The sequence below is a fragment of the Scardinius erythrophthalmus genome, assembly GCF_964197995.2.
Source record: "Scardinius erythrophthalmus genome assembly, chromosome: 16".
NCBI classification, from domain to species: Eukaryota; Metazoa; Chordata; class Actinopteri; order Cypriniformes; family Leuciscidae; genus Scardinius; species Scardinius erythrophthalmus.
The window spans coordinates 16,621,770-16,634,391 of record NC_138236.1 but is presented as its reverse complement, the minus strand read 5'-3'; the positions used below and the strand labels follow the sequence as shown (position 1 = coordinate 16,634,391).

Genomic DNA, 12,622 nt, shown 5'->3' with positions numbered 1-12,622 from the left:
CACCCTTTCGTTCCATCTGTCCATCGCTGCCTCTCTTTATCAGACACTCTAATGAATAAAACATACATGTCATCTCTGATGTCTGAAACTCGCTGAGAACGGAGTCTGTCTGTTCTCCTGACTGGTTAAGGCTCTATCTTCCTTGTGCTGCCCACGGTTCATTCACTTTTAGCTCATCCTTGTCTCTCCTTGCCGCTGATGGTGACATTGTGAGGTGTAGGGCAGGACACTGACAGAATAATATATGGAGGATATGACATCATAGCGATGAACCACGTGTTACTGTTACTGCCCAAACGCACAGCAATACACTGCCGTTCAAAAGTCTGGGGTCATAAAGGCTTTTAATGTTTTTGAAAGAAGTCTCTTATGCTCACCAAGGCTGATTTTTTTTTTTTATAAAAAAAACTGTAAATACAGTAATATTGTGAAATATTTTTATTACAATTTAAAAGAACTGTTTTCTCAAAGCTTAATTTTCAGCATCATTACCCAAGTCCTCAGTGTCACATGATCCTTCAGAAATCATTCTGAAATGTTGCTGAAGAAACATTTCTTATTATCCATGTTGAAAACAGTTGTGCTGATTAATATTTTTGTTGAAACCCTGATTATACATTATTTTCCAGCAATCTTCGATGAATAAAAAGATTTAAAAAAAGCATTTATTTGAAATATAACTTTTTTGTAACAATCTTTTCAATCACAGTCTCTGATCAATTTAAAGCATCCTTGCTGTGAGGAAGTGTATTAATTTCTCAATTAAAAAGAATCTTAGTGACTTTTGAACAGTAGTGTGTGAAAATAAGGTTTATGAGCTGGGACAATAAGATAAAGCAGAAAGCATGAGAGCCTAAGGCTGGGTAAAAATATAGATTTTACGTTAATTTGCATGTTTCATTTGAACGATCTCAGTATTGATTCTTAAAATCCCCAAATTGATCTTTTACTCTATGCCCAGGGCTGTACATTAACTTTTTTTTTGCACATAGCACTGGTGGTCAACCTTTCAGAGGTTGAAAGTTTTGTAGCACAGGCCACACAATTGTCGCACAAGTTTAAAATTTCTGTTTGTTACCATCTCTGAAAACAACCACAAGTGGTGCAGTCCAGCACTTAAACATGCATGTGACTCACAAAGGACATTATGTTCTAAACAGGGTGCACAAAATACAAACCTTAACAAGAAATTGGCTTTGTTTGCCAAAAAGGGTGAACACCTTTTGCTTAACATTAAGCCAATTTTGTTTATATAATCCAATACTAATCTCAATCCAGGTTGAGCACTTGAAAATACTGCTTCATTTTTCCTATTTTTACCCAAAGTAGGGTTTTGTGAGCAGTATTGAGTACACACACCATTCATACTGATAGCCAGAGGGTGCCTTTGAGCAGAAGTGTTCAAGGGTTCAAGTGAGACTCATAGAAGTCATAGAACTTGTGACGTTCCAGGAAATTCCTTATATGGACATCCCGGATATATCTCTGCATCTGAATAACATGCAGACATTTTGACTGATGAAACATGAAGACAATTAACATGCGATTAAGATAATATATGGTTTATGTGTTCTTCTGACATCTGGGGTATTTTCATTACAATAAAGTATATTTATAATGCTAGTCGACATAGCCTTTGTCACTTTATAGAATACTATAAAAAACAATTTCTGCCTACATTGTGACATGAAGCCACATTAGATCACAAAAGCAAGTTATTTCAAACACTTGACTCTTGACGTTATGAAGTTTGAAGTAAAAATATGTCATTAAATGTTCTCATTTGTTGTGTAAATGCTTCTCATTACAAGTTTAGATATGTTTGGCGCGTGTTGCTTTTAAAAAAAAAAAAACTTGTGATTTCATATTTTCAGGCTGTGCTTTCCAGTAATTTAACTTCACTTTGTTTAAAAAAAACTATTGGATTTTTTCTTACAGCCAAGTATTAAATCAGTGTTTACATGAAACATTGGCTAAATATAATAGCATGCTGTCAGTGAAGCTGTTAAATAAGTTTGTCATGGTTTAAGCCCCACTGATCTCGACGTTTGTGTAACTCAGTGTTTTGGATGAAAGCAGTGAGCTGTCTTTCCCTTCATCCGCTGTCTTTCATCAAGTACACATTTACGTGCGTGTTTGTGTATTTGATTGGCACAGTTGACTCTGTTCGTCGATACTCCCCCCACCCCCACCCGGTGTGCGATAAGCTTTGGGTAATTAACCATGTTTCACACTCAGACAGAGACGTGACTGTTTATTCATGCAGGAGAGCTGCTTGAGTGTGTCTAATCTATTTGTGTGATCTGTCCGATTGCAGATCCGTAATGTGGAGACTAACCAGTGTCTGGATAACATGGCCAGGAAAGAGAACGAGAAAGTGGGCATTTTCAACTGCCACGGCATGGGCGGCAACCAGGTCAGCTCCTCATCTCTTTCTCACTTTTAAAACACTTAGTTAGAGTAATGATGTTGATCTTTACAACAGGTTTGACACTGATGTATTGTGACCTTTTCCACCTGCTCAGGTTTTTTCGTACACAGCCAATAAAGAGATCCGAACTGATGACCTCTGTTTGGATGTGTCCAAACTCAATGGCCCGGTTATGATGCTCAAGTGCCATCACTTGAAAGGCAACCAGCTCTGGGAATATGACCCTTTGGTAAGTCTATCATGGTCATGAAAAACTTGGAAAAGTCATGAAATTTTAAATAGGAGTTTTCAGGCCTGGAAAAGTTTTGGAAAAATAAATAAACCCAGAAAGTTTTGGAAAAGTCATGGAAATTTGTTTCAAATTATTTATATAATAGAGTATATTTTTAAGTGATAATGTTGGTTAAACTACAATATTTAACGTTCATCTTACAGACCCTTTATCATTGGAGCATGTTTTATGAGATTGTGCTGGTTTGAACCTTTTTTATTCAGTTAAAGGTGCAGTATGTTATTTCTTAAAGTTGTTGCTGAACAATGTTGATATTTGAAATCAACCCAAACAAACACACCCCTCTCTTCATTGCTCTCTTCACCCTCCAATCCTAACCGCCCTGCTCCGAGTCCGCCTCGAACCGCGATCTCTGGCATGCGACAGACACTTATTTCCAACAGCACAGCAGCTCCAGACAAACAATGACATTTAAAACCAGTGTTACTCACGTATGGAGCGGAATAAAGCAACCTCTGCGTCTGTTTTCAGGCCTTCCCGTTTAGCTCTCTCCAGTGCTGGAAAGCTTTTCTAAAATTAACATGGATCCTAAAGCTCTTTCCTGATCATAATCCTTCATTTTCCACTGATATTCTTATGAGCTTTTCTCTTTTGTAATGTCTCTCAGCCACCTCTCTTTCTACAGTCTTTCTTCATATCTCCCTCTTGCTAGTTCTTTCTCCTCCACGTTCATACGGCCCCTAATGCTGACTAGCTACACTTTTGTTGTGTTACGACAGCATTTTTCAAATATCGCTTACCCCACTTTTAACTCTTTTGCAGAAGTTTTTAACAAAGTTAACCCAAATATAGTTTATATTTCACGAATATTTGCCTCAAAAGTCATGGAAATGTATTGGTAGAAATGTGTATGAACCCAGGTATATACAATATGTGCTGCAGATCGCAAAATCACATTTACAGTAAAGCTCTTACTGTTCAATGGGGCATGGCATTGGATAAATCGTAAATGAAACATTTTGAATGTATAGCCGCAATACTTAAACATTGTAAGTGTTAACATCATAAGTCTCAACTCGTATCATGTCCATGTAAAGCAGGGGTTGCCAACCCTGCTCCTGGAGGGCTACCTTCCTGCATCCTTTACTTCCAACCCTGCTTCAACACACCTGCCTGGTATTTTCAAGTAATTCTGAAGACATTGATTAGCTGGTTTAGGTGTGTTTGATTAGGATTGAAGCTAAACTCTGCAGGCTCTCCACAAGCAGGATTGGCTACCTCTGATAAAAAGCCCTTTTTGCATGATGAGCATAAAGACACCTAAAGGATTGCAAAAAGGCCGGACTTTGACAACTTTACTGTTGAGATACACATTTTTGTATAGATTGTTGAAGAATTAATTTGTTGTAACAAAAAATACAAGCTTCTGCTTTTAACCTGTTTTTGAATGCTTTCCCCCTAGACTTCTACTGCAAGTCAAATACTGTAAATGTTAGATTTTACACACTGACAAGTGAAAAAGCTGTTTGTGGTAATCAACAACATGCCCCAGATGTTGTTGATAGCGCTTAATTTGTTTTAAATCCAGAATACTCCCAGAACGTGCCTATTGTCTGAGTCTGATCCTAAACAACCCCTAATCTAGATGTTCCTAGCAATCCCGAATACCTTGTATAGCTGTACTCTAACTATAATTAGAGCAGGCCAGGGTTCAGTCCTACTCCTGCAGGGCCAATTTCCTGCAGAGTTTAGCTCCAACACACCTGCCTGGAAGTTTCTAGTGATCCTGAAGGCCTTGACTGTGTCCAAAATCACCCCCTATACCATTTAAAAAGGGCACCATTTGAAGGGACAGCGATGTGGCGTCCGAAACCATAGCGGATGTTATTAAGGCCCCGTTTACACGTACATGGTTATTTTGAAAAATGGAGACATTTCCCTTTGGTTGTTCCCCTCGTTTACACGCAAACGGAGAATTCGCCTCTGAAAACGTTTTTTTTCTAAAAACTCCGGCCAGAGTTTTAGGCAGTCGACGTCACAGTATGCGACAGAACTTGCACTGCGTCAAAGGTGCGACCTATATTTTCAGGATTCTGATTGGCTAACATGGGCTTGAGCTTCTCGTTACACTGCCACCTACAGGTTTGGCATGCTCTTGACAGCATATACACGGGTTTGTGTAAACGAACACTTTTCTGAAAACGGAGAGGATGAAATGTCCGTTTATGAAAATAACCGGCCATGTGTAAACGTAGCCTGAGTTGAGCAAATCCCCTTTTGAAATGAACATGGTGCTTCAAATAACGATTGCATCAGTTACATTGTTACCCCTCTAGGTGGCGACAAGTGACTGTTAAAATATTTAGTTGTCATTGAATCATTCATTCAAGAGATTCATTCAAAAAGGCTGATACATCCAGTAATGAAATAAGTGAAGTCTTTGAGCGTGTCATTGAATCATTCATTCAAGTCAATAAAAAAAAAACATCATACTTTAATTATATCAGACTACAGACTACTTTAATTATAATTTGTTTATGTCAGAACCTCTAGTAATTTACATGTTATTTTATTTAGGTTGTCTGTTCAGAATTGTGATCTCTATTTGAAACAAAAAATCATGATTCTCAAATTAATCCAGCAAATGTGCAGCTGTAGCACTCATTCAATCCCATAATGCTCCACATCAACGAGTGTCCAACTGATGTACACTCAACAGCTAGGGAATACCCATAATGCACTGTGAGGGTCATGCCTAATGAATTCCCTCGTCTCGCCAGAAGATGGCTGGCCCAGTGTGACAGAGTTAGACACCCCTAGACTAGGAGCTAAACTCTGCAGGAACGTGGACCTCAAGAAGATCAGACGTCCAGGGGTATCAGGGTGAAACATTAAAATGACATTTTTCTGGGTAACAACAAAGGCAACCATCAACAATGTTGTCAACCAAAACATTGTGCCAAACCACCATTCTGCTCATACATTTCAATTCAATTCAATTCAAATTTATTTGTATAGCGCTTTTCACAATACATATTGTCTCAAAGCAGCTTTTCAGAAATGTACATAGAAAAATACAGTTAGTTAATCATGTGTTAAATTAGGGCATAACATATCGCCAGCGTTGAGTCGTCTCTTCACAGGCGTCGAGTCGTCTCTTCACGGGTGTTGGGGCATCTGAAGGTTCCATGAGAGGCTGGATACAAACTGGAACTGACGAACTCTATTTACCATAACAATAGAAAGGCAGATGGGAAATAATTAGCATAGCTGCTGTTCATAATATTAATGCATTCGATCTGATTCAACTGTAGATGTGAACGCTTGGTTTAATAGATGCGTCTTTAATCTAGTTTTAAACTGGGACAGCGAGTCTGAGCCTTGAACAATATCAGGAAGGCCATTCCAGAGTTTAGGAGCTAAATGTGAAAACGCCCTCCCTCCTTTAGTGGACTTAGATATCCTAGGAATGACCAGAAGCCTCGAATTTAGTGATCTTAAAGAGCGCGATGGATTGTAGGGCGATAGAAGTTCCATTAAATACCCAGGAGCTAAACCATTTAGGGCTTTATAGGTCAGTAGTAATACTTTGTAATTGATACGGAACTTAATAGGTAACCAGTGTAGAGATGATAGAATTGGTGTTATATGATCATATTTCCTTGACCTAGTAAGAACTCTAGCAGCTGCATTTTGGACTAACTGTAGCTTGTTTATTGAGGATGCAGGACAACCTGCTAATAAAGCATTACAGTAATCTAGTCTCGAGGTCATGAATACATGAACTAACTTTTCTGCGTCAGAAACAGATAGCATGTTATGTAGCTTAGCAATGTTTCTAAGGTGGAAAAGGGCTGTTCTTGTAACATATGAAATATGATTTTCGAAAGACAAATTGCGATCTAGTATAACACCCAGGTCTTTTACTGTAGTGGATAAAGTAACAGCACATCCTTCTAAATTAAGGTTGTATTGTAAGAGGTTTTGTGGGCCGTTTTTTGGGCCAATAAGTAATACCTCCGTTTTATCTGAATTTAATAGCAGAAAATTACACGTCATCCAGTATTTTATATCTTTAACACACTCTGTCAATTTAGATAATTTAGTGTTTTCATCTGGTCGTAATGAAATATATAATTGAGTGTCATCAGCATAACAGTGGAAATTAATTCCATGTTTTCTTATAATATTACCAAGTGGCAGCATATATAATAGCAGAGGGCCTAACACAGATCCTTGCGGCACTCCATAGTTTACTGACGTTATCTTCGACGTTATCTATCTAAGTACGATCTAAACCAGCTTCATGCTTAAAACATTGAGATAATTTATGCTTGTTTATGTTCCTTGACAGTTCTTTGATGCATATGCGCATTTGACTCTTGCTTTTCACCTTTAGGGTGTTGATGGCCTCATATATGTCATATAACATCAAAGACAGTCAGCTAACCCTTTAAAGCTGTCTGTCTGCAGGATGTCCACTCATCCTTCTCTTGTAATGTATGTGCATGAACATCCACCCTGCGGCTTCCCTTATAAACACTATTGGAGGGATGCTAGTTTAGTTGGATCAAATCACCTCTCAGTCAATCTTAAAAATACATCGCTCCACTTTGGTATATGACTAAAACGCCACTTCGGGCCTGAGGAAAGTGAATTAGCCGAGGGGAAGAAAGAGGAAGATTGCTTTTTGCATTCCTCTGCTGTTGGTTTAAAAAGATGCCTGTTACTCCAAAGCCTCCTCTTCCTCCTCTTCCTCCCCCTCCTCGCCCCAGATTCAAAGCCCCCACCATGCTGGCCGCGCGCCCGGAGAGACGGAAGGCTGCACAGAATAGAGAACTCGAGCAGAGACTTTCCACTGTCAGATAAAGGTTCTGTTTTTCTTCTGGAGAGAGAGAGACAGATAGAGTGGAAAGGAAGGGAGATTCAGAGTGAGCGAGATCAGGAAAACGCTTGCCAACAAGAGCACCTCTCCTGCATACATTACCATACATTACCATCGCTGGCTCATCGACGTGTGTGTGCGCCCTCACACCTTACGTCTCATAGGTTCTACCGCTATCCTAATTGTATCTGTGCAGCTTAATGCTTCCCGCTAGACTGAAACTCTAGAGCACTCAGCTCACCCAAGGCCCATTACACACACTCACACACATGCTCCACTGTAAAGCAATCCCTGTGCATCGACAATTTGTCTTTGCCCTGGAGCGCACAGGTTGTCCAGCCTTGCGTGTATAGCGCAGAGTGGCATATTGCTTACTATCACTACTATTATATTACACTGAATCCTGAGCACAGAAATACCTGGATGACCTACTGCATTTGCCTGAATGTGCAGTATAAATGCATGGGATCCCACAATGCAATGTGCTTAACTTGAACTTTATTTGTCTAGTGTGACAAATTAAGCATAATAGTAGACATGATTTTTCATTTCCACTTTTCTAATTTGATTGGACCGCCGAACGTTACCAGATAACCAGATTAAATCAGCGGGATTTGCAACAACAATGTTCAATACATCACACAAAAAAATTATATAAAAAATTTTCCTTCGATCCCATAAATGGAAAGAAGAAGAAACTGTGGATTTATTACTTTAAAATATGTTTATATTTTATGCATCTGTTTGTGAGTGTATTTTTTTTCTTTAATTTTTGTTTTACTCCTGCAGAAGCTGAGTTTGATACACGTGAACAGTAATCAGTGTTTGGATAAGGCGTCTGAAGATGACAGTCAGGTGCCCAGCGTCAAGGACTGCACCGGGGGCCGCTCGCAACAGTGGCTCCTCCGCAACGTCACACTGCCCGAGATATTCTGAGATCGCACACGGATGGACAGATGGACAGACTCTCACAGCGACGCTGATGGAGAGAGAGCGTGAGAGAGAAAGGACTGCTTTCCTCTCAATCATGGTGGTCTGCCTTCAGAATGATCTAAAAGAACAGAGCCGCATATGTATATGAATCTCCCCATCACTCCACCTTGCAGAGGAAAGAAAAAACGAACGAGGGAGAGGAAGACTTGTGGAGAAAGAAACTTGAGTTTGATGCCCTTATCCTCCTCGTCCGAGGAGCAGTGGACATTTTGGTTATGTTTACGAGAACGCCTCCCTTTTAGAGTATCAATGTGTGCGTGTTTATGTGTGTGAGATTGGAATGCGTGAGTCACAGTGTTTTCCACAGGAGTTTCAGAGGTTTTTTTTATTTAAGTATTTTTCAAGCCTTGTAGAAGTGAAGGGTATCTAGCACATGAAGGAGAGGCTGACGTGTGTTTGAGTGCATGTGTGTGCATGTGAGATTTCAAGTGTCACATCAGGATGGACGTTACAGTGGTCTGCTATCCGTTAGAAGTAGGGGCTCCCCCTACTGGCCACTGACACATGCTGAACTGTCTATCAATCTGTCTCAGTCAGTGGACTACCTACAATCAATCACATATAGATCTATAATCAATGAACGTGATGACTGATCATCTAGGACGTGTTTCATATCGTCAGTGTTCATGTAACTTTTTTTTGTTTCGTTTTTTTTTTTACAGTGGTTGAAACTTTTTTTGGTTACTGCATTTTTGAGTGCCACGTACAAGCACTTTTCACTTGTTTGGTTTTGTTTGTTTTAGAAATTTGTTCGAGTCTGTTTATTAAAGGTATGATGGTAATTTGACACGCAGTTTCAGGACTGTCCTGAACTTACCCCAAAATTGTTGCCTTCCTCTGGATTCCAGCCCTTCGGCCGACGTGGGTTACCCATAAGCACGTGGGTTGATCGGGAAGAGATGGATCATCTTCTGTCATATCATCCAACTGTAAAAGGGCTTGGTCTCACTGTGTACATGCATGAGAAAGAACTCTGTAGTCTGATATCTTTCTTTGTTTACGTTCACTTTAAATTGTTACTGATTTTTGTGTAGAATTCATCAGTCATTCATTTGAAGTCTGATAGCATAAAGAGATTGGCCTGCATTTCAGATTCATGCATTTCATTCTTCTGAATTTAGTTTTAAATGGTCCAACATTTCATTTCAGTCATGATGATTGGAAAATGAAAGTGAACCCCTCTGTTTTGAGAGTTGTCATGTGGAATCAGGAATCGGTTGTGATTTTTGTTTTCCCCTAAACACTCTTGTCTTGACCCTGTCTAAATACTTCAAATGATCTGTACTCTGTCAACTAGAAAAATGATTCTGAATAAAGATTGTACGTTGTGAGATACTAAATTGTAACATTGTGAATACAGATTTTAGATTCTAAAAAAGAAATTCTAAAATTTTCAAAAAAAAAAAAAAAGGTTCTAAATTTTAAGCTTATAAATTCTGATTCTAAATTTTAAAAAATAATAATAATTATCCTAAACTGTAAGATTGTGGATTCTAAATCAAAATTCTATATTGTGAGATTCTAATTCTAGAATTCTAATTGTATGTTTGTAAATGCAGATTCTAGATTCTAAATTGTATCATTCGTATTCTAAATAAAAGAGTGGTTTCAATGCATAGGTTGGGTGAAGATCTTGCAAGCATTTGGACAGGGCCTCAACATCATCTGTGTGTGAACAAGTGTGTGTGTTTATATTTGTCAAAGGGATGTCTTTTGTTTTTGTCTTCTATGTTTAATTGAGGAGGGTCTGGCCTGCTGATTGGTGGGTTAGAGAGCCCTGTGTTGAGATGATCCACAGAAATAAACCACAGAAAGTTTACAGTCCAACTTCTCCATTAGCATTTATGATCTTTGTTCATGTGCACGCACGCACACACACACACACAGTTTCATGGTTAAAAAAAATGATCCACAAATCCAAAATCATGCTGCTATATCACTATTATTAATAAACATGTTTATTGAGAAATGCTAAGTTTGATTTAGTTCCATGGCAGTGGTCATTAGGTTGTGACGCAGTGGGGCACCATGCACGGCAGTCATAGCACTATTGTGCTGGATATTTAAGCTTAAATATGATCAAAATGATCACAACTTTCATAATTCTTCAAAAGTGCAAGATTCAAACTGTTTCATGGTTAGAGTTTTGCCTTGCTTTGGTTTATCTCTTGGTGGTGTTGAAGCATGGGTGTCATAGACCTTCTCATATAGTCAGGTTAAGGCCATGGTGCTAAAGTAAAAAAAAAAAAAAAAAATATATATATATATATATATATATATATATATATATATATATATACATCTGTCTTTGTTAGGATTTAATTGCAGGACATTTCATTTTACTCAGATTTTGCTCATCTCTAAGATCTCACACCACTGCACTGACAAGAACACTTACTAACGATCTAATTAGCCAGTGTTTGTTTGCCTTGTGGAAACTGACTTGGATAAACTCATTTAAAGATATTCTATTTCCATATTTCCATCTTTAGTTGAAGATTAATATGAAAGTTATTTTTTAAACTAGGATGCATTTTCAAGTATATTAATAGTTGTTGAAAATAAAATAGCATCATTTAGTTTAGCGAAATTTTAATATTAAATGCAGATTTTAATAAAGTACCAGACAAGATCCTGCTTTTAATATGCAGTATCCCTGTTCCTGAGCCTGAATGTCTGGTTTCCCCAAAATCATTTCCTCTTTTCAAACTGCAGATTTTTCTCATGTACTAGGTTTGTGTTATGAGGCAGAATAAAAGACTTGGTTTGCTAAATTAGCTGGAACAGTGACTAGCGAGTAGCGTAAGGTTTGGAATTAACTGGTTCCTCTGGTAATAGCCTATATGTTTTTTATGTAATAACTGCTGCTTTTCATGACCTTTGAAACATCAACTTTTATCACTGCAGATAAGTTAGGCATTCAAAAAAAGCATTAGGCTATTTCAGTTTTAAACAGTCAGTTATTTCATTAAAATATTAATTCTTTTGAAAAAAAAAAGTATGAAAACCGGAACACTGGGATATTAAAGGGATAGTTCACTTTGAAATAAAATGTTGGTATGTTTTAGCTTACCTCAAGGGCATCAAAGATGTAGGTGTCTTTTTTTCCGCAGTAGTTTCAATTTTTATATTTTTAGGTCAAACCGTTCTTGTCTGTCAGTCATATAATGCAGGTCTGTGGTCACTGTCTCAAAGAGCATGCACAGAGTCCAAATTATGCTTTTTGAGACAATTATGCATGCTCTTTGAGACAGTGACCACAGACCTGCATTAAATGACTGACAGACAAGAACGGTTTGACCTAAAAATATCAAAATTGAAACTACTGCGGAAAAAAAGACACCTACATCTTTGATGCCCTTGAGGTAAGCTAAAACATACCAACATTTTATTTCAAAGTGAACTATCCCTTTAATCAGAAACATTATTATTATTATTATTATTGTTCATAATGCTCAACAGGTGAGAGATCCACTGCCTTACAGTGGTCAGGCTTCTCTCATTCACTCGCACTGCGCCCGAGATAGAGATAGTCAATAGCCCAGTTCAGTATAATTGAGAAAGAGTGAATGGCAATCGATTTCAATCCCACCTCAATCTATTCTGAGGTGGTGCAATTTATAGCTTTCTGATATGATGGTGTGAGGATTGGCAGGTAACGTGTGAACTCATCAGATGGCATCTGGGGTCAAAGGAAACATTCACTGCGTCCCGATTCAGAGGCTACATCCTTCGAAGGCCGCATTCAAATGTCCCTTCAAATGCGGCCTCGATAGGCCTATGCGTCCGTTTCCCCGGCAATGAAGGATACAACAGATGGATGCTTCACCATAGATGTAGATGCCACATTCCACCGCTCCAGGCACGTCGGCGCGCCCGCCATCTTGCAACGGTCAGCGTGTCGTCACTCGCAGTAAGACTCAATGATGCCACAACATTGTGCAGGTTCTGGTTGTGAAACCGCTGAGATTTAAATTCCCGAAGAAATGGAATTACCTTTCACAGGTGAGAATATGTTGGTTTGTGTTTCTAATTGTATTAATTAAATATTACATGTTTTTCCTATGGTATTTTTAATGTT

At 38.5% G+C, this 12,622-nt stretch overlaps 1 protein-coding gene across 1 annotated transcript in view; it reads left to right on the top strand.

Moving 5' to 3' along the window:
• Positions 1 to 10,507, top strand: part of galnt1 (UDP-N-acetyl-alpha-D-galactosamine:polypeptide N-acetylgalactosaminyltransferase 1) — a 101,737-nt gene extending 91,230 nt beyond the window's left edge. The window contains exons 11-13 of the mRNA XM_081388671.1: positions 2,318 to 2,416; positions 2,526 to 2,660; positions 8,338 to 10,507. Coding sequence (XP_081244797.1) covers positions 2,318 to 2,416; positions 2,526 to 2,660; positions 8,338 to 8,484 — 381 coding nt within the window. The 3' untranslated portion in view covers positions 8,485 to 10,507. The remainder of the gene's footprint in view (positions 1 to 2,317; positions 2,417 to 2,525; positions 2,661 to 8,337) is intronic.
• Positions 10,508 to 12,622: the final 2,115 nt, after the last annotated feature.